The sequence below is a fragment of the Lepeophtheirus salmonis genome, chromosome 10 (genome assembly GCF_016086655.4).
Source record: "Lepeophtheirus salmonis chromosome 10, UVic_Lsal_1.4, whole genome shotgun sequence".
In the NCBI taxonomy this organism is placed as follows: domain Eukaryota; kingdom Metazoa; phylum Arthropoda; class Copepoda; order Siphonostomatoida; family Caligidae; genus Lepeophtheirus; species Lepeophtheirus salmonis.
Window position 1 is genome coordinate 2,225,350 of NC_052140.2, and position 22,930 is coordinate 2,248,279.

General features: G+C 32.0%; 1 protein-coding gene and 1 long non-coding RNA gene across 9 annotated transcripts in view; both read right to left on the bottom strand.

Moving 5' to 3' along the window:
* The window catches only part of LOC121125155 (uncharacterized), a 207,626-nt gene that overhangs the window by 99,586 nt on the left and 85,110 nt on the right, over nucleotides 1-22,930 (bottom strand). For all 5 annotated transcript variants that reach the window (XR_011782068.1, XR_011782069.1, XR_011782070.1 and 2 more), the window contains one exon: nucleotides 20,536-20,701. This is a non-coding gene — a long non-coding RNA (uncharacterized lncRNA). The remainder of the gene's footprint in view (nucleotides 1-20,535; nucleotides 20,702-22,930) is intronic.
* Nucleotides 10,063-12,793, bottom strand: LOC121125154 (uncharacterized). 4 transcript variants are annotated; one of them, XM_071891511.1, is made up of 3 exons: nucleotides 12,327-12,793; nucleotides 12,093-12,266; nucleotides 10,063-11,966 (listed from the first exon to the last, which is right to left on the bottom strand). In XM_071891511.1, exons 2-3 carry the CDS (start codon nucleotides 12,108-12,110, stop codon nucleotides 10,317-10,319), a joined length of 1,668 nt encoding a protein of 555 aa, XP_071747612.1. In that variant the 5' UTR covers nucleotides 12,111-12,266; nucleotides 12,327-12,793; the 3' UTR covers nucleotides 10,063-10,316. The 4 variants fall into 4 exon arrangements, with proteins under 4 accessions (XP_071747612.1, XP_040576222.1, XP_040576223.1 ...); XM_040720288.2 differs by having other exon boundaries at nucleotides 12,093-12,160; nucleotides 12,318-12,498; XM_040720289.2 differs by having other exon boundaries at nucleotides 12,093-12,160; nucleotides 12,327-12,444.

The window sequence follows — 22,930 nt, forward strand, 5'->3', positions numbered from 1 at the left end:
AAATTCTCAAAATGTATGTTTATACCCATTTGTATCTTGTTCTACAAAAAAATTTAATAATATAAGTTGCTAAATAAATGGAAAATCCATAATCATTTATTTATATTTGTATGCCGTCAATAGTTACTCTATGAGTTTTAACTTTCAAAACCGACTACATAGTAAAGTCAAACAAATTATAATTATTTTTTTCTTTTCTTATCCCTTAAATGTAATAAGATTTTGCCTTTTTTTAATTTGACTTCATTTTGAAGTCGTTTCAGTACACTGGAACATGGACCGGATGGAGGGTAACGGTTTTTGATGGCAAGGGATTTTTTTAGGACATCTCGTGATCCATGATAATTTTGAATATGGTCAACTATACAAAATAGTGAACACTCTACTGTATACCGTATAGCACATACTAATTTTGCCCCTTATGTTTAAACCTATACTGCCAGACGTACATAAATTTAAATACATTTAATGGTAACCAAAAATTTCTAGTACACCTCCTTACACACATGATTCATGTTCAAAGATTTTATGAATGTTTATAACTGCCATTAAATTTCATGACGACCTTAGAACTGTTCAATTGTCAGAGATAGATTTATTTAGGGTATTTTGGATTATCTTTATCGTCCACCGGCATCGGATTCACCTGTCAAAAAATCATTCTTTTTTTAAAACAAATATCCTTCACACTCCCGATGTAGCGAATTGGGGCCATTTTTATAATAATAAAATATTAGAAATGAATAAATGAGCAGTGGGCAAAGTATAGTTACTTCATTTTTATTTTTCTAATTTATCCAGCCAAGTATATCCTTTGTTATTTCCCTGGGGTGTTTACCCACCCAAGAGACTAAAATATTATCGTATTTTTTCTCCTCCTTCTATGTAAATTCTGAATTTATTATATACTTTTTGTATCCAATTTTTTGTGAAGAATATTTGATATGTTTCTGAGTTATGAACGCATTCTGGAAATAAATTATCGAGGTTTCAATCCAAAATGTGAATGGTTTCTTTTTATCAATCCGCCCCTATGACGAATATGAATAAGGTAGATGGAAAAGGAGTGGTAGATGGCTTCTTTTTTTATATTTATTACTATATAGAAAATGTCTTGTTTGATAACAAAAATTTAGGAATTATAGTCTATCCTCTATAGTCTACAAAATTAAATATTCTTTTACCCAACAATTTTTTTAAATTATGAACTAACACATACAAGATATCTTGATAAAATCTATCTTTTACTCCTTCATTGATTCTGAAAGTAGATTTGTAATAACTATTATGGCCAGTTAAAGTTATATATTACAAAAATATCATTGTTAATATTGGGGTTTACTTAACACCCCTAGAAAGTTAGTGCATTAAGAATATAAGGGAAGTAACGAAGGGTTAATGACTCAACTAGATACGACTTGACGTGAATTTCATGACAATTAACCTGATTCTCCCCAACCAAAAAAGCATCCAAAGCAGTGCAAAATATAAAGTTAATTACTTGATGATAAATGGATTACTGCAATATATTTTTCGGTAGGTGTTATTCACTTTACATCAAGTGAGAGAAAATCGTTTTTTTTACAACCATTAATAATAATATTCATGTATTTTGAAGGATGAGGCGTACAAAGTCATTAACCAGGCGCCAGTCCGTATTTGCAAAATTTCATAGTTTGAATGAACTCAGGAGGTATTTCAAATGGGATCTTACAAAAGATTATTTAAAATAGAAGGTGTGTAAGTGTTTGTTTTGATTACACCTCCATTCGGATCAATGAGTGGTGAGTCAAATCCCATTTTTATGTAGGTCTAAGAAGTTGGGTATTTCAATCAATATAAAGATAAACGAATATAGACATTATTTAAATATGTAGATTAAAAGTTTAAATGTATTCATAGATGATATAGGAATTAATGTGAATGAACCTCATAGGAGTCAAGTTAAACGATAATAACAAAAATATTATTAATAAATTATCTATACTCTGGTGTGATTAAAGTTCTCTATTACCCGGACATGTCGTCTTCTTACATCCAGGGATATTTTAATAAACTCATTAAATGTCTGGCATTATGAAAAGCAAATGATGGAGTAGAAATCCTCCACAATTACTTTCCATAACTGTTTGGCTCTTCTTAATTTATGCAGATCTATAGTTCTTCAACCCAAATTCCCTGGAGGATTTAATCAAGGAAGAGGGAGATGATCATCAAATCCAAGATAATAAAAACAAGATATATCTGTCATTATTTGTTTCAATGTGTTGAGTGTCTGATAACCTATTCTCGCCATTTGATTTATAGTGCACCTTCTCTTATATTTAGAGTTCTATAAAATATGACCTTAACGTGTGCTTTATTTTTTAGTAGGTGACAATCTGAAAGTACTTTTTATTTTCCAAAGCTGTTATCATTATGTTTTCATTCTTGAGGAGAGAACCTCTAAGCTTAAAGTAATAACTAGCGCGTGTGCTCATGAAAAAGGGAGAGTAACAATGAAAGTTTGCCCTGGATTTATAAGTGTAAGTCCTTGTTGAGCTTGGAGTTGATTTGAGGAACGATATCGGAGTAATTCCTGCCAATGTCTTTGCTTGATAATGAATGGGACTTGTGCTTATTTCCTTTCTCTCATGCTTGCTTGCAGCTGATATAATAAAACATCGTGACACCTAGGCTGTGCTCCTCCAAAACATTCTCAAAACTATCAGGATTACAACGTTCATTTTTGATTTATTGTATCTGAGGGGGCCAAAGATTCTTGGACCAGAAGTTCATCCACTCTTGTACAATATAAGCATTATTGACGGGAGCCCCGTCCTACTGAAATATGTAGGTGACCTTGTTGGGCTTATTCATGGTCTTGGTGATCTATGGGACAACATTTTACTTCAACAACATCAAGTAGTCGGCTGTAGGTAACCTGTATCCAACAGGAAGTCAAAATTAACTCCTTTTTTCTCCAGTTGATGCCACAGCCTCCAACATCATCACAAAGGCTGGCTATTTGGTATTGGTGACTGTCCTAATCCTGTTGTCAGCCTTGCTAAAGCATAACCCCCGATCATTTTGGTTGTTGTAGACGAGGTCAACGGTAAAAGTGTTTTCATCAGAGAAAAAAGTTACCCGGTGTCTGTTGTGCTTCAGATAATTAAAAAGTTGTTGACCTCGATGAATACAGAGTTCTTCTTGACGTTGGAACAGGAGTGCCCTCTCAATTCTTCTAAGGGAACTTCCACCAGCCTTTCGGATGACCTTGCCCACAGTAGACAAGTACACTTTCTTCTTCTTGAAGTACTCTGGCATTTTCATCGTTGGGTTGACCTCAAAGGCCTCCATGATGTCTTCAGGCTTCACTTTGGTGGGTCTTTCAGTCTTGAGTTTGTCCTTAAGGATGCCCCATCAGTCAAACGATTTTCGACCGGACAGAATGTGGCCTTGCTGGCATTTAAGGCCTTCATGATGTTCAAGGGGGTCCTCCCGTTGGGGATTAAATTGCCTATGACGGCTCTTCTTGCATCCATCGCGACATATTTACAATTTTTGTTTACAACATGTACATCAATCAAGGATTGAGAATCCAAGCTATTCAAAAATAATTGGAATTGTTAGATTTAATCAACAACACCTATTCAAAACTGTATTTTTAGAAGGTCTCATTACTTTTTCTACACTCGGTATTTTACACCACTCTACTTAAATTTGTAAGGTTTATACTTATTACATCACAAAATTGGGTGTGCTTTAAAACAGTATCACTAATAGTTTTCTCTAATTGTTTCAAATAGTTTAAACACCTGTGTATTGGAAAATCTTGATATTTTCTCTAGTGGTATGCAATATAAACAGTTTGAGAACCACTGATGTAGATCATTCGAGTTTGGTAGATCAATGAACATAACAGCTAAAGGGGTTAAATTATATTTACATACATATGGCATATGAAAGAGGGGGGGGCTTGGCCCTTCAACATTAATTACAGTTATTGGCCCCCCCCTATCAAAAGTAGTGCAGAGCATATGGGGGTTATAATTCAATTAAAAAAGTTTTCTTGGATTCTCATAAATATGGATTCATTTGGGTGTGTAATATTTGATAAAATAATCAGATTGTAAGTAATAATACAATTATATTCTGGAAATGGTTCTTCCAAAAAGTAAATATCATGGTCTAATGCTGAAATTTATATTTTTGTAATAATTGCTGTTATTCATGAGAAAAATATTTGTCCTACTGAGTTTATTTATGTATTAGTACAAATTTATACCTTTATATATAAAGAGGCTGAATTAGGTATCTAAGAAGTAACACCGTTGTTAGTGATACGATGGACTTGAAATGTCTGATTTAGTCAATAAAAGACCGATACTTGAGGCCGCATTAACTTTAATGATCCAACTTAAATTAAGCCTTTCAGGATACCTTTCCGACAGAAGGGATAAAACAAAGATTTCGTAAAGGGCATCGGGGATGGGCTTTGTTTAAGTATTAGTAGTTTAGTTAAATGCCCAAGGAGAGTGGCGCCATCTTTCGTTTGTTGTTATGTGTAAGTATTTCTTTATAACGACAACTTAGTACATCTACGTCATCTTGTAGATATTGAGAGTTGTTTTTTTTAGTTTACTACTCATGTCCGATTGAGATGCAACTACAGAAGGGTCTGCATATTTTTTGTTTGTAAATTTGATGACTTCTTTATAATAGTATATTTTTGCTTTGTATTGATAGGACCGGCTTTTTATGATATCAGTACATAACACGTCACTTTATCATTTTTTTTGTCATCTTCTCTTATGCAACTATTTATTCCCTTTGCAGAATTCACCTTGTAGATTCAGTTAAAAGGTTAAATTAATGGAGGCTGCGTATATAGTTATGGAGTAATATTCAACTCTCCTAGCGGACAAAAAAAGTGTCACCAGGACTATTACTACCTTGTACAATTACTCATCACGTGGCGTTCATGTCGCCACTTGTTTAATTTTTTTATGAACTTCAAGTACCAGTTCAAATATCAGTTTAATATTCTACCGTTTTAGAGGCGTCAGTAGCCAGGTACTACATTTTATAAAACCAGTATATGGAACAACATTAACCATAATAAATTTGAATAGATTTTAGTAAGTTGATATAATTTACTAGCAATTTGAAATCCACCTCAACAGACATTAGATATTACCAGCTTAAATAATAAATTTGTCATCTTTTTAATCCTAAATAATGCCACAAAATCTACAGAAAAACAATCATTTGATACAAACAATAATATATATTAAACTGACTAATCCACCAATTGCAATAAACTTGAAAGGACAATTTACAATAACTTTTTTTCTTTTTTTTTTTTCATATTTTAATATTAGTGTCTAACCAACTACTACACAGGTTCTTTGAATAAACTCTTTTAACTCAAGGTACATTCTGCTCGAAATCATACTATGGTAGTTGGCAAAATAAGTCTATCACACCAAATACACTTTATTTATTATAATCATACAAACCAGTTAATGAAGAACTTCAGGTATTATTCAATGAAAAGACGATTTTGACTAGATTGTACATTTTCCTATGAATATTCTAACAGAACAACGACTTGTAAGCACCTGTAATTAAAAATTTGAAATCATAGCTAAAATTCCTTCACAGAAATAATAAGATATATGGGTTGGGATGAACAGGGAATTAATTGTATTCCTATCTTTTTGGACACGGAGTCATGACGTATCAATGTATCCCGCATGACCAAGGAATCGTCAGCTGACAACAATATACATAGTCAATTGTTGTGCTAGTGACGTAACAGCGTAATAGGTAATAGAGATGAATATGCAAACTTATAGATTATAATTATTGATGTTTTAAAAAGACCTTTTTCCAATGGGAATTGACGGATCCATCAAAGGATGTTTTTCTTTTTCTTCCAATATAATATTAATTATCAAATGTCATGTTAATTACTCAATAATAAATTCATCTAATAATATGTGGAAAGTACAAAACCGGAACTATTCAACATTTTTAATTGAATAATTTTATAATCATCACGTCCCACACATTCCGGAACAATAGATATATATAGATATTTTAATTATGTATGCTCTTCAAGAGGATTTCAAATGATGAGTGTCTCACATTCATAGTACTATTTAGTACCCCATCAAGATTTAATGTAGGTTCATTAAATTAAAAACTTTATGCAATAGTGCTACAGCCACAGTATAATAATAGGGGAGACTGTGGACAATTGTAACACGGGAACAGTTGGACTATTTTCTTGAACATCAATAAAATTACCGCTCTAAAATTTTCATCACAATCCTTAAATATTTTACAAGTTACTGTGTTCAGTAAAAATCAATATTTTTTTCCAACTTTCGGAGTTACAAAATCAATAATCTTTTGAGGGGTAAAAGTTGTTTTTGGGGAAAAATCATTATTTTTGCAATAATGGAGTCAGTTCTTCATTGTTTTTTCTGTAACTGATATCATTTGAAATATTAATTCTTTTGCAATCAGTTGATATAATTTTGTCAAAATTCGAAAGGCACTCAGTGAGAAGAAATTTGAGATTTTGTAGCGATGAGGGAAAATTGCAGCAATTTTCCCATTTTCTCATTATTTGTTACTCTATATTATTTTATTTTGTTACATCAAGTATGTTTTTGAGACAAAGTAGGGCTTTAAAGAGTTTAGTGGAGTGAGGTTATCTTATCAAGAGGATGATGAGAATTCCAAAGAGCATAGTCTACGACGTCTACAACAGCTAAAAGGAGGAGGGCCTATACATATAAGAGAAAAGTCCCGGAGTGATTTAAAAAAAAAAAACTTTTTTTAAAATTTATAACACAAATTAGTATATTTTTAACTGTTGCAACTAACTGTCTCTGACACCGAGGACATTTGCAGCATTTCAAAAGCCGTATTCAAATGCAATTTCTTGGGAAACTATTAAGCTATATAATCATCAAATATATTCCAACAATAACAGAAACATATTCGTGGGTCAAATCAGCTATGAATAATTGAGTTAAAAACAAAAAAGTGAGTCAACTGTCCCCGGCCTCCCTTACATAGATAATACACATGTAGGTACATAAAATGGAATATTGTGCAGTCTGAATGTCCGTGTGGTCCTACTCGTTATGAGTTTTGAATGCACAAATGGCTCTATAATAATTATGAGTTCAAAATATTTAATATCATAAAAACATGTAAAAATAATGTATGTATTTTTATTCAGCATATAATCATCATTCTCTCGAAGGAGCAGAAAGAACAGCTTAGGAATATCCTTAGCAAGAGAATTGAACCATAGAGGGATAACGGGGCTATTTGGCGGTCTTCCATTTCTAGACAATTTTTACAAGACTTCGTGAAATACCAATCTATTATCGCTGATAAGACCATTTTTGATGTTGCTGAGTTATGTCAATCCTTAGTTGTGACCCATTTTCGGATCTTTTCATTTTTTCCCAACCCCAAGTATAAGCTTTATCGATGAGGGAGGTTTGTTATTTAAAAAAAACAAAACTAAAAAATTAACTGCACCCAAAATTTGTATATTGTTTTGAACTTTATAACAACAAAACTCAAATCTCAATATATCTTCTATAAGCCGAGTAATATGATAAAAATTATGCATAACGTATAATAAAATTCCGATTATTGATATTAGTAGTTTTTAAAATTCTGTATTCGATTGTAATTATCAAAAATAAAACAAAATCCAACATTGACTAATAAAAATATAGCAATTGAACAAAACTGTGTTGCACCATATACATAGATTACTTTCTTCTTTTTTTTGACAAAGTTCCTCGCAGGTGCTGAAGAATCTTTCTCTTTCAAAATTGTCTGTAGGAATACTTAAAAGAGACACTAGTTCAAGAGTCATCAAAGTTAAGACCATTTGATATAAAAGGATAAAAAGTGTTTTGAAATTTGATGTTTTGAACGCAAATTAAATCTTGTCAGGCTGTGAAAAATTCCTTGCTATTTAAAAATTGACTTATACATAGTGGGGATTTTTATTTTTGTAACTTTTTTTTTTTTTCTCCAAAGAAAGGTTGTTCTGCTTAGATAAAGATCTCCCTTTGAGAAGAATTGCTAACTACCAACGCTCTTGGGTCTTTTTTCAATATTCTCCTTTATAAGAAGGGTTGCAGGATAGAATAAAGATCACTTCATATCGGGGTTAGTCCATTAAAATCTGAACACTTTGAATTTTAAACTTCAACAAGTTATAACTTATTAATTAAAAATATAATTTCAACAAAATGAATACTATAAATAAATGTGTGCCTGAGCTTTTTTAATCATTCATGTAGCCGCCCTTAGCGGTAATTATGGTTTCTAGGCGGCGGTGGCAAGCATGGCATCCTCTAGGGATGTAGTCCTCAGTCATGACGTCCCAGTGCAGACTGATAGTGGTTTTGAGGGCTTCAGTGTTTGGATGATAGACACTTTAGGCCTTTATCTCGACATGATATAGTCATTTAGTCAATGGGGTTGGCATAAGGGCCGTATGGGGGCAAAAAGTGAGAAAAAAGAGTTAAAAAGAACTCAAAAGAATGATTTAAAAGAGTATTACAACGAAGGGCATAGATTTCTTGCATTGCTGGTGTCAAAAGTTGCCACTCCATCCTCAGAAGGCTATTTTTACTCACTTTTTTATAGCTTACTGGACAGTATGATGTAAGATCAATAGATTGCATGGGCACTCATCGACTTGAGTCCATTGGCCTGGGCTGTTTTCTGTGACTAATTCGGGTCCAGTTTAGCTTATTGAAAGAACACTTCTTCCTCTAGAACGTTTCGGACTTGGCTGACGGCATTAAAAGCGGCCCAAGAGACGCCAGACTGCATGGATTGCGCGATGGATATTTCCTATATCACGTTCGAGTGTTATTTTCTCAACTTGTACGTAAGCTAAAGAACTCAGCTTTTTGGTTTTTTTAACTAATCTCAATCACTCAACCCTGATTCTTTAAATTAGTAAGTCATCAGATTTGAATAGACCACCCCATATATTTCACAGCGTTACCTTACTAAATAACGAACTTACACTGTATTTTGTTGTCAATTGTTGATTTTTATACTTCTTCCCCCATTATCAGTGTTGAAAACTACGTTGATTCGTTGAATTAGAATTAACTCTTATTAAGCTGCAAACGATTCTCAACAATAAGTAAATAATAATATAACACTTGGGAATAATTGATTTTATGACTTTTTTTTGGAGGAAAGGTTGCAAGTCGTGTTGTAGATATGTAATATTAACCATGGAAAAAATCTGTTTGATTATTTCTAATCATTATTATCATGAGATAATTAAGTATGTATTACATGACTACCACACCCAGATGGTATGTTGTTCATCATTCGAACTAATACTTCTAAGGCTTTGACCACAGGAATACAGTAGTATTGCATGTGAGTCTTCAAACTGCAATCGGTGCTTATTCTAAAGAAAAAAGATAGTAAACAAGGCATAGCAATCATTGTAATATGTTTTATGGTATATCTGGGCGTATGCCACCTCGCCTGCATCTGTCATTTTATATGAAACGTCAAAAAGGGAAGAGAGTGTAGTGTGGTTGCTGTTATATGGACATCACATAACAAAATAATAGTGTTGCGAGCAATATTACTCAAACTCGAAAAGAAACTCGACTGGACTCCTACAACAATAAACTCAAAATATTATTTGTAAGAGCTCAACTCAACTTGAATAATAAAACTCAAATATTCGAGTATCTAATCGAAAAGAAGGAATAGTAGATACAACTATGTACTTATCATACAAATATAGTATTCTCAAAAATATCCCATATATTTTGATTAATAATAATCAAAATTGACTGCCTTATTATTGAGGGGGACGAACTGACTTAGCTGCTTTTGAACATAGATTTGTATTGAATATTTTTATTTTCCTTTACTCGAGCTCTACTTGACACAATTTTCAATGATTCGAAATCAATTTTTATCACTCGATCCAACACTAATGAGTAAATGTGATTAAAGAATTGGAAATGATAAACTAAAAGAACACAGAGACACTTAAAAGTCCAATGATGTATTCAAATGATTTGATATAATAATACGATAAGATCACAGAGAGCGATATGTTCATACCCATATGTATGTAGATATAGGCATATACATAGGTATAAAGGTATGAAAGAGAGAGATAAAACATAACTTTAATTAACAAGGAATAATTGATAATAATCATCTTAAAAATATATAATATATATAAAACAGAGAGCGTTTTGTATCTTCAGTTTTGCAAGTATAAATGTATTTTCATTTGTTTATTGGAAATTGAAAAATTTAATGAGAGTATCATAAATGAGTTTAGAATCGACAGACTCTCCAATGGCAGTATAACGGACTCCTTGTAGAGTTTGACCACTAGATTTAGAAATAGTACCATACTCCCCAATAATGAATTCATCCACTTTTGATTGCACGTTATAAACTTTTTTATCTTCGTCTCTATGATGAATCTGTATCGTTGTTGGATTCCCTTCCTCCGTTTCACTATGATGAACATATTGTCCTGGATTAATTTCGTGATATTGTCCAGGATTTTTCTCGTAATATTGTCCAGGATTCACTTCGTGATACTGTCCTGGATTGACCTCATGGTACTGTCCTTGATATATTTCAGGATATTCCCCACTATCATCTCCTATTTTTTGAAAGTCTTCATTTCCATCTTTACTTTCAATAGACTCCAAGGCAGCAGATCCTTCCTTCAACTTCAACATCTCTATTTTTGCATCCCCCTCTTCAGGGACTGTTGATGGCGACATGGTGTTCTCTTCTCGAGGAACCCTTTCCACTTCTTTATCATGCTCCTCAAAGGGATTTAAAAGCTCAATTTTCACAGGAGAGTCACGGATCTTTTTGGGTGATCGTAGTTCCTCTCTTTGTTGCTCTTGAATGTGGAGTGGATAAAAAGTCGTGGTGATGTCAGGGAGTTTTGTAGTTATTTCTAAATAGAACTCTGGAATAGGAGAGACCGTGGTCGTGATCTGATCTTCTTCCTTTTCGAGCTCCTCTGTGAATCCTTGTTGTTCCTTGTGAGTGAAGGTTGGTGAGGATGGGCCGGTGGAGAGAAGGGGTGCTGAGGGATGGCGATGATGTTGTTGAAAGAAGAATCCGGAGGGTAATTTTGAGGTTGTCGTAGTCGTTGTTGTTACTGTTGCTATTGTTGTTGTAGGGAAAGACACTGTCGTTGTGACTTGAAGGGGATGTGGTGGGAGTGGAGATGAGGGAAACTCTGTAAAGTCATCCAGCATAAATGCGATGGTGTTTGTATAATTGAGTGGACTTTCCGTCACGGTTCTTGTTGAGGTGACATTTCGTGTCACAAGCATCTCAGACACTGTATGTAACTGTGTCATAATGGTAGGGGTGATACCGTCCTTGGAGAAAGGTGGAGGAGACAAAGTCGTAGTTCTACGGATACGAGAGGGAGGAGGACGAACAACGGGCTTTCTTCTCCGTCGTTGCCTTGCTCTCTTAATCAAATTGGAGTACGAAGCTTTATTAGATGGACTCGCAGGGTCTGCAATGCCTTTGTTGTTGGCGACAGCGGTGATAGAGGGTACTCTAGTCCGTGAGAGTACTCTCTTCTTCTTATTATTATTTATATTACTACTAGGAAATTGAATGTCTAAATTGAACGAACTGGCAAAGGGTGAATTTGTTGTTGGATCAACATTTGTTGTCGTCGTTGTTATTAATGATGGCAATACTGTCGTTGTTGCCTTGTTCCAAAATGGAAAAATTGCAAACGGCTTTTTATTTTCTAATTTATTTAAAAAAATGTCTTGTACGCGGTGAGCCCTGTCAATTTGCTCATGTTTCTCCCCTCCATCGTGAATCATACGACGAAAGACAGAAGCTGACTCAAATTTGGGAATATAAACTAAGACCCAGAGAAGTAGTACGACCTAGAACAGAAGAGCATGTCAAAAAATACAATTAATTAGAAATCCCAAAGAGATATTCATGCTAGAAGTGAAAGCCTTGAATGTCAAGAATGTAAGTACAACAAAATAATAATTATTATTATTCACCTCGGTCAATGTGCCCATAGTGGCACCCGTGTTTGAAAGTTGACTACACCCTGATGGCCATTTCAAAACTGAAGTCCGAAAAATAAAAAATGTAAAAACTTGGTAAGAGGGAATTAAGAAAGAAAAAAAAGTGAACAAAAATTCTTATTTTTTCTTTCTTTCTTTTTTTCTTTTCTGTAACAAGAAATGTAACTATGTAATAATATTATACTGCTCACTACTAACCACACTCACATCAACCAGTCACTATTATGAAGAGTAAATAAGTAAATAAAAAAAAAGGGGTTATCCCATAATCCCTGAAGCAAAGCACCAAGTATGTATAACTCCGATCCGCAAAAAGCAACTTTTCAGTGTGGTAGAGGAGAAGATGTTGTAGATCATGACAATAGAAGAAGAAGAAGTCGGCAACCCTCGTTGTTTTTTGATGCCCTAGGTTTTGTCGTCTGTTGGATCCATTTGGGCGAGCCTTTTTCGTTATTACCACTACTCCACCTTGGTTAAGAGTGCGAGTATTTTTTTTCTTTTTTTTAATGAACGTCAAAAGAAGAGAGTGTTGCCGTTGTTGCTGTTGTCGTTGTTTTAATTTGAGGCGGTGGTGGTGATCGACGTCGTCGTTGATCACCACACCCGCAACCAAGGACGTCTTAATTTACTCTAAGTAACTGTGTGCATTGATATAATGTTAATAAAAACATGACGTAAAGTAATGTTGTTAGTATTATTCTCTAGGTATCTCATCATGAATCTCTTACGCTTTAAAGAAGAAAACTGAATTAGCTTTTCTGGGCGTTTTGATCCCTCTTACATATATACCTATATATATATGTAATATAGGTATGGTCATTAGGGCGGTTTTCTATTCAACTTTTTTTCAAATTATAGTTAGAGCTAACGCGGAACAATTGTCAATTGCTTAAAAAAATAACAAAAGTAACAACACTTCAATGTTCCTTGATGACATCTTTGGGTCATACATTTTGATCCAAGTTTTAAAAATGCTCTTTATTTAGTCCATAAAGATTATTTATAACATTATTCCTTGCGTTGCATTAACTATTTTTGATAGACATTTTTCAAGTCTATAAAAATTATTCACAATTTTTTTTTTCTGCTTAAGTGACCCCCCTATGGAGCAGCAATAAAGGATAACTTAAGGAAACTTTGATGATCCGAGTATGGCGCCCATCTATTTTTTTCCCATTTTCAGAAAAGAAAAATCAAAATATACGTTCAGAATTTCCTTACATATATATATAATGTCTTATTGCTCCATAGGAGGTGACTTTAGAAAATAACTTTATATATATTTTTCATAGCTAATGAATATATGTAATACAGCATATCAAATAATTTAAAAAAAAATTATATCCTAAAGCCCTTTTTCAAACTTTGATAGAGAAAGTTGTGGCAATTTAAAGAGGACATCATGGAACAATAAAATTTTGGACTAGTTATTTCCTTACCAATGGACAACAAAATTCGAATAAAGTTGAATAAGAAACCCCCCTAATGGTAACTCCATATTACTACTTAAAGTAGTAATATGTAAAAAGTGAATTCCGCTACAGAACCCTCTCCCCCCTGGTTGCCCCAATTTTCATTCTTATAGGAGTAAAGGGGGTTGAAAAAAAGAAAAAGAGAAAGGAGACTTAAATAAAGAACCGTTAGGCGGAAAGAAATAATGGATGGCCAAATAACATTTTCACCCTATAAAAAGTTCATACATAAGCATTAAACACATGCACAGTATCTACGTATATATTAGGGTTTCTCTCCCGGGATCCCATTTTCCCGGGGTTTTACACCTATGGGAAATTGTATATTAAGACTACTTTCAAATTGATTAATTATTTGTCAAGTATAAAAAGAAATACTTAAATTTTAATGTATATATATTTATTCCCGGCATGGGGCTCCAAGACAATTAACGGCAGTGATAATAATACAAATCAAGAACATGAGAATATATATTATAAATTGTACAGTATTTATTATTTACTAACGGATTCCGTACTTTAAACATTTGTTTCCCGGGAAATGAGGTACCCTAGTAGTATATATAGGTTGAAACAGAACCATTAGTACTTCCTACCACCACTAATAAAAAAATTTCTTTATAAAAAGGAAACATAATGGTCTCCTCCGTGACTAGGGAAAAAATGACAACAAAAAAATTGTACACATTGAAAAGGAATTTGTTACGGAATGATAATTAAGAAATAAGAAGATTTTGGAGTCACATACCATTGTATTTGTCATGCGCGATTGGTTCATACAAAAATATATAGAATCATAGGTACGTACGGTTGTACTTTATTTGTGGATCTAATACTATTAACTACTATGTACAAATACAATTACGAGTTATAAAGTTTATAAGCATTGAAAAAAAAACACAAAAAAAAGGATTTTTGTCATCCAAAAGAAACGAGTTTTAGAAGGGGAAATAAAGAACATTTCTTATGTATGTACTTCCTGAGTTATCTTTTACAGGGTGGGGGTATAATAATATGGAATATGTACGTACCCCTTGGAAAGAGGCAATAAAGGATGCATAACTAGGGGTGTAAAAACCACGCCTGAAAGAATGTCATAAAAAATATACAGTAACTATGAGAAACGATATATTTACTGACAAAGATCCCAAAAGACCATCTTTACTAATATTATAAATTGCATCATAACTGAAGGTGAAACTCTCTTGGAGGCTTAAGGTTGCTATTTTATATAAAATGGACAAATATCCAACAAACCTTCATGGAGCTTTATCAAATGGCTTTTAAAATAAACCAATTAGAAAGTTTGTGTAGGGTTTAACTTAAATAAACCAACTTTTTCAAAGGAGATGATGATGTCACAAAAAACTATGAATTTCCTCGTTTGCCGAGTCATCCCATGTACCCAAGAACTCATATAAAAGGGAAGGACTCAAAATTACCCGCCAATAGTGGTAATTATGTGTGGGGCATTCCTTCTCAAGTGTACTATGAATCTGGCACTCGTGTAAACTTTGAAGGGGTGATTGAGAGGGAGTATCAAAGTGACCTTCTAATAAATTACGAATGGGATCGCTGTAGCTCATGAACAACGCGCTCAGGAGAAGTTATACTCTTGAAATCAATGTGCGTTCGCGCCCACGCGATTCCTAGAGAAAGAAATATACTTTCTGTATATGGATTTCACCAAAAGATTCCTACGTCAGGTAGAGTAAATGTAATAGCCTAATGTTTACTTATACTTAATCAGTGCGACTCCATCTAACCAATTAAAGGAACATTAAAAAAGAAAAAATTACGTGTTGAGCTCAACCCATAAATATGAAACTTATTTTCAAATTAAACATAAGATACTCGCTAAAAATCATCAAATTCTGAGACATGATCGGCAGATTAATAGCACACTTCACAAGGAATTAATGAATAAATAACTGAGTTGTATTTTTTTCAACATTTTATCCACATGCTACTCGTTTTCTGTGATGTTTTTACATCGATGTTACGGTAAAAATCCACGACTAACCCGGGCCCCCATTCCTATTCATTAAATGAAGTATTCATTTTTATCCATTAAAAGTTAGAAAAACATTCATGTACAGCAACGCACATCTAAAATTGCATTATTGCAGCTCAAAATAAACTACGAGCAACAAATTACATTTTATGGGGAATAATTCAAAATAGTTTCAATTCTAACCATGAATTAACATTCTTTTCGATAACGATTATGTTTTGTTCTTATATTTTTATAATAGCTTCCTTGCTGCATCCCTTTCCTTCTCATGGAGTCATGCTCATCACCGTCATGCAGAATAACCAATTTTAGCCAGTTCCATTCACAACAGCAATGGTTTTTTTTAAAGGCATATAACCTTCTTTTTAGAAAAAAAAAACAATGTAATAAAAAGTAATAACCATTTCATTCATTTATTTTTTGACAAAAAAATGCTGTCTTTTCTAAAACTCAAACAACAATATTGTAGTTATGAGGTAAGGGAAATGTTTTATACGCATATGAAGGGACGTGATTTTTATAGAGAAAAAACGCGTTTTAGCAATTAGTAAAGGAAAAACGATCAGCGCCTGTTCTCTTTTTTCTTTTTTACTCATTCATTAATAGATCCTCGTTGTATTAACAATCGTAGTAATTCTTTTTCTCCCAGCAAAATCATATAACAGGCAGCTGTTATTAACAAGGATCTTAAATCACTAATACCATAAGCCTCACTCCCGCCTTCTCCTCGCACTCTCCAAAAATCCCATTTTTATGCATATGATACTTAAAATTACAAACTAGAATAGTTGAAAAAGTTCAGTTTTAATGTATAAGGGCTGTTATTTTTAGGAGTTGTATTTGAGTCCATATAGAGTCCCAAGACTCTCTTGTTTGAGTCTGAGTCCGTATGAAGTTGTAGTCTATTGAGACTTAGGAGAAACTGGATAGTTCAATATAAATCCTTTAAAATGATCAATGACACTCAAATAATAATACACAAACCGAAAAAAGGATGTTTATGAGTCTCTAGCATCGAATTTAAATTTCAAGAATCGAGATTTTGAGTTAAAGTCAATTTCTGCTTTGAGACTGAAGTTTAATTAAAATGTTGTACGACTCGAATCCGAGTCCCAAGTACAAGTGCAAAGATCTGATATGTATTTTCGGTACTTTATGGGTTGAGTGGATTTTGAAGATGTAAAAAGAGAACAGTTAGTCTCCCTAATTTAATATACAATAATTAAGATTTTCTCTAATAATGAGATAACAAACAAGATTCAGAATGATTGAACCATATGGATAAAAAGTCAGAAATTGTAAATTCTCAAAAAGTAGGTGACTGTTTCACGACCCCTACTATTGCACCATGTTCTTCAAATAAATATAATCTTGTATTGTCATCCTTGCGTTGTGTTTACTTGGAATATGTGGAGGAGAATTATTTGAGTTATGCAAATTCTTGTGGTTACTTATGTAACTCTATGGATTAATGGGTTTTTATTATGGTTATAAATCTTTTGATGATGATAATAATTAGGGTTGTAAATGGATCGCATTTTTCCTATGTAAAAAAACAAAAGCCCTAAAATCAATATAGCCGCCCTGAAAATTGATGAATGTTTAAAAGGAGAGCAACTAAGCTATCTATTTAATTAAATCAGTACAATCAGCTATGAGATGAAGAAAAAAACATAATTCCCACTCTGCATAAAGCATAGAAAAAGGCAGTAATTATTTCGATGTCGATCCTCAATTCTACTCCGAGTCCAAGAGGAACTTACACTATTAACTCCTCGACAAATCCTCAGCCTTACCTTTCGTCATTCATGATCACACAAACTCGTGGTTATACTAAGACATTCTTTCATCAAGAATGAAATAATCATGGTAAGAGCTTTAGAAAAGGTGAAGGTACATTGTTTCAGGTTCCCAACAAGAACAAAACTTGCACGCTAAAAGATGCTTAAGATTTACAACCCTAGTTATAATTCATCCATATTGTACTCCTATATTGTTCAGAAAGAATGTAATTTAATAAATCCTCGAGTTGAGTGATTTATTTACTATGTAATAGAAATGGGAAAATTAACTCTCTTTATGCACTTGATTCTTTAACTTCCATTTACAATAAAGAACGACTTTTTATTAATTGTTCAATCTTTCTTTTGCAATCAGTCCGTAACTAAATTAGTAGCACGTATAGGGCCTCTATAACTCAACAAAATAATGAAGTTGACTCTATTTGTTGAGTCATTTGAAATTTCTAAATCATTAGGTCAGATAACATTCTCAAGTTAAATTCATAAATATTTATCTAAAGGAAACTATATTATATTTATACTTAGTGTACAAGTTCCATCTTTTATAAGTAAATTGCACTTTCTTCGTGTTAAAATGTATTATTTCATTACAGCATTGGTCACTCTAATTAACGAATAGATTAATTGATAAGATCATTTCATTTTGATCCATTACAATTACATGGTTATTATATATTTATGAATAATATAACTGTGCGCATTTGAACTTTACAATACTACCACAAAATAATTATATATGAGTAATTTTTATTGAAATACCCAAAATTACACCATTCATATATCGATCATTCATCGGATAATTACTTATTGCATTATTTTCATCTCAAATATTGTAAATCTTTCATTTAAAACTAGTCATCTCATTTTTGGTCGCAACATGTACAATTTGTTTGTACAAGTTGCAACTTGTACAAAATCACCAACTAAGTTGAACGGTGGTTATGTTTTCGCTTTAGTTTGTGTGTTTGTAAGCAGAATTATAGAAAAAGTTACAATTTGATATTTGTAAAACTTTGTAGGAAGGTTACATATCTTAACAGTAAGTGGCCATTAAAATGTTGAGAGGTCCACAAACGTTAAAGAAACGAAATTGACCGTAACTTTTGAAGAAATTGGAATATTTAATTCAAATGAATTTTAATTTTTAGGAAGAAGGAGCGGGGGTTCGCGCTCTACCAAGCGTCATTCCAGTTCTTTAAATATTTTGTGTTTGGAAGACAGAAAATGCCACGTTCGTCTTAATTGCTCTTCCAAAATTTAATTTACAGACATAACACATTTTAAATCGCAAAACCTCTTTACATTGAAAGGGGAGAATTATAATATTATATTATACAAATTTTTTAGAGATTAATTGTCTATGCCCCGATTACGTGTACAGTAACCGCATGATAGATGTGATAGCCTGCCTTAACTATTTTAAAAGATTGATTCATTTATGAACGAAACATCACTACTACCTATTTATGTATGAATTGTGACTTATGTAAATTGTGCTCATGTCTCAAAATATGTTTTAATGATTGATGAGTTAGCAATGGCTTTGTATATAAGAGAGAAATAATTGCCCTATTTTGAGAGATCTATGAATACCATACATAATTGTACCTACATAGGTGAAGGTTACATCAAAGATTATGGATAAAGGAGTCTCTTATATAAGAGAAAAATAACTATCAATTAAACAGTCTTTGATCCTTTACTTTCCTTCTTGAATGATAAACAGAGCTACCATAGTAATCGAGTCCCTACTTGAGTTCTTTTTGTAGGATCAATAAATTAAATATTCATGGTTATCTCATTTCTTTTAACTTGGTAGAAATCCAAATTAAATCTGTATAGCTTGGACACGGAGCCCGCTGGGCTCGGACTCGAATACAGCTCTGACAAGTTACGAGTCTCTTCACTTTGATTCCGAGTCAAATCTTAAGTAGCAATTTAATCATTACACTTCAGTGTGACTCGAGTATAAGTCTAATTCAGTTTGTACCAATATTACAAATCAAATATCATATGATTTGTAATAAATGTTTGTCAGTTGAAATTTGAACATTTTTACTTTGAGTTCTGTGTGTTTTAACATTGAATCCGATTTTAATCTAAATTTGCCGCTTAATAAGACCAAGTTGCAAATAAAGGTCAGTTGTTAGATATTATAGACAATTTTTGTGTAAATATTTTATACGAAAAGCTAGGAAAGACCGGAACAGTTGCAACACGGTATGATTGCAGTAGTCCATTTTTCTCTAATGTCAAAAAAAGCTACAGGCATTAAATGTACATCCTAATTGTATAGTATAAAGTAAGTTATTGTCATAAAAAATGAAATATAAAAAAAAATATTTTTGAGGACTAAAAGAAGTTTTTTGAAGACAACTAAAAAATCTGAGGCTTACTATATTTGAATTATTGACTATTTTGCTATCAGTGGTATCCTTATAGACTGAAGTTTGAGTTGTTGTAAAATTAGGTAATATAATAACGCTGAGTACAAGGTTTGCAATTTTCTGTATTATTTAAAAAAATTACACTTCACATCAAGCATATTTTTTTAGCCAGACCAATTTTGACGTTTATAGAGTGAATTTATCCCTTCTATAGTATAAATCGTATTATATTCAACTTCTACTGTAATATATTCAATTTTTTTCTTAGAAACTCTAGTTACATATTTCTTCGTCAAAAATATTAATTAATCGATTATTTTAAATTCTTTACGTAATTTTGATATTTTTAAACTGCTGTAAGCTACGAGTTATTTGACAAATTGCACTCAAATACAATTTGAGGGGAAGTAATTAACTAGTATAACCCTTTGATAGATTTAAAATAATAACAAGACATATGTAGATGGGTTGTGTATAAATTTAGCAAATCTAATTTAAACCAACTTTGAGTATTTGAGCCAAAACCAAAAAATAAATAAAAAATCAACTGTTCCCCGTTCTCACCTACTACATAGATACACAGCTTGTGATATTACATATTATTATGTTCTACATAAACTTTGATATCTCAAGGATAAATATTTGAGACAATTGGATGATGTAATCATCTCATTAAAAAATACATGCATACAAACCAATATATAATTTTAAAACAAATTGAAATCCTATATAAATACTTACGACCGATGGAACGAATTCATCTGAAGAAAATTCTAAGAAAGACACCATCATCAATAGAACATGATCAAACCATAAAAAATTCATAGCGCTGAGCTCTTAGGTCGTGGTAAACTAGTGTTGTCTTGGCCCCAATTTATTCGGTTCGGTCTTAGGGCCACTCTTTTCCCTAAAAATATTGATAGTTTATTAGCCAAGTACCATAAATCAGATATGTATTAAGAGCATATTTTTATTCATTTATTTGTTTTAAATTATCATTATACGTTTTATTTGACAATTTATAGCTGTATTTATAGAAAAATAGGTAGTTTCTAGTAATAATTATTTATGTATATTAAAGAAAAACAACAAATAACAAAAAAAAAAAAATCCCTTTAAAATATTTTAACACAAAGACATCCTCAGTAATATATTAAATCATATTTACTAGCAATATTTCAATTGTCCATAACTCAAAAACCACATATTTGGTTCTCTTACAACATACACTATTAAAAAGATAATAAAATTATCTCACATAAAAGGAGAAATAAAGTTATAAATATTAGTAAAGAAACAACTCTAAAAAGTAGAGTTGAAAAAGGATTTTTTTATGATGGTTTTTACAAGATATCATGAAAATAAAATGATAAATATTAGCTCTTATATATATATTTTCATATGATGTCAAAATTGTTGATGTCTACCATTTTGGGGCCTTAACAACAATGTGTTATAATCATGAAAAATATTTTTATAACATCAAGGGAAGTAGTGAACTATTTATTGTATGTGAACCTGGGACTAAGAAATAAAAGGACTCAAAACCATACGGTCCATCAAAAATATATCCCTATATTGCCTGGTTTTATTATATATCTGACCCTTCTATATGTTGTGTCATCGACATACAATCTTATTTCCACCGTGCAAACAATAAATCAACTGTTACAATAGAAATAACAAGAATGAGCACTGGGTCTATCGCAAAACTCTTTCAAAAAATTTGAATTATGCATCTCAATTCGTTCAAAAGTTATGATCGATTATGTGTTGTTAACGTTTTGTGTGATTTTTCAAAATGTAATGGCATCTAATTGTTAATCCTCATTAAAAGTTTTACCAAAATCTATCCGTAACTTTTTCCGTAATCCGGCTACCAAACAAACCGAGGTGAAAACATAACTTCCCTTACAACCACTTTTTAATAGTATATGATTCAACTTTTTCCCCCAAATTGATCAAAAAAAATAATTAATTAAACCAATATAGTCTTATTATCTGGATTTCCAATACTTAAAAATTGATTTTGAATTAAATAAAAGTAATATCATTGGAATCAAGTAGTATTCAATGCAAGTTTTAAGTCTTTTTATATTCTTAAAGCCATTTGATAAAGTTTCATCAAGATTTAATTGAAATTTGTCCATTTAGTTAAATAAAAATATCAATCATCAGACCCATAGATGACGTCACCTTCGATTATGATACAATTTAAAACGTCAGTCAAAAAACCATTTATTCAAAAAATTTAAAAAACAATTAATATTAAAAGATTTTTTTCTTGACAATTGAAATTAATGTTAAATCAAAATAAGTGAAATTACACAACTTTCAAGCACCATATATTTTTTTTCTTCCAATAGATATCGATTTGATTTTTTTTTTTTTCAATCTAAAAAGATAAGATTGTTTAATTTATATACTCAAAAAATGAAGTAGATCTAAGGGGTATTTTTTTGCCAATGTCCACAGATGGAACAAGTGTATTCTTGAGTCTTCATATTCAACACTGAACGTTTAAACTTCCAGTCAGACTCAATTCCTTAGTCTTTAACTTTGAGTTTGAAGTCGCAGTTTAACATAAGACTAGAGCTCAACTCGATTTCGAGTCCCAAGTATTAAAGTGCTATGTATCTTATAGAGCTTTAATAGAGGATCATACCTAAGGTAATAATAATAATTGAACATCACCTTTTATGGCATCCACTTGGCATAATGGAGTATCTGAAGTACCATCCAAGAAAATTAGAGATAATACTAATAATGACCCAATATCTTTCATGTATTTATGTAAGGAATAATTCTAATCGTTACTACTCATATGATGAGAAGAATCATTCCGACTATCATTTTTACCAAAAATACATTTATAATTGGTGGAAAATGTTAGGTTTTTTTGAAAAATTCTCTTTAAAAAAAAGTTTAGATCTTATGCTATGTTATTTTTTATATAAAAAAAAACGAAAAAAAAAAAAACAATCTCTGGGACAGTGTACTCCGAACATTTTGAAATAAAATAAAATAATAACCAGTCTAGCGATAATGGATGAAGGAAATAACGGTTTTAATTATAATTATTACTAAAACAATATTTAACAAAAACTTAAACAAATTTAATATGTACTTTAATAAG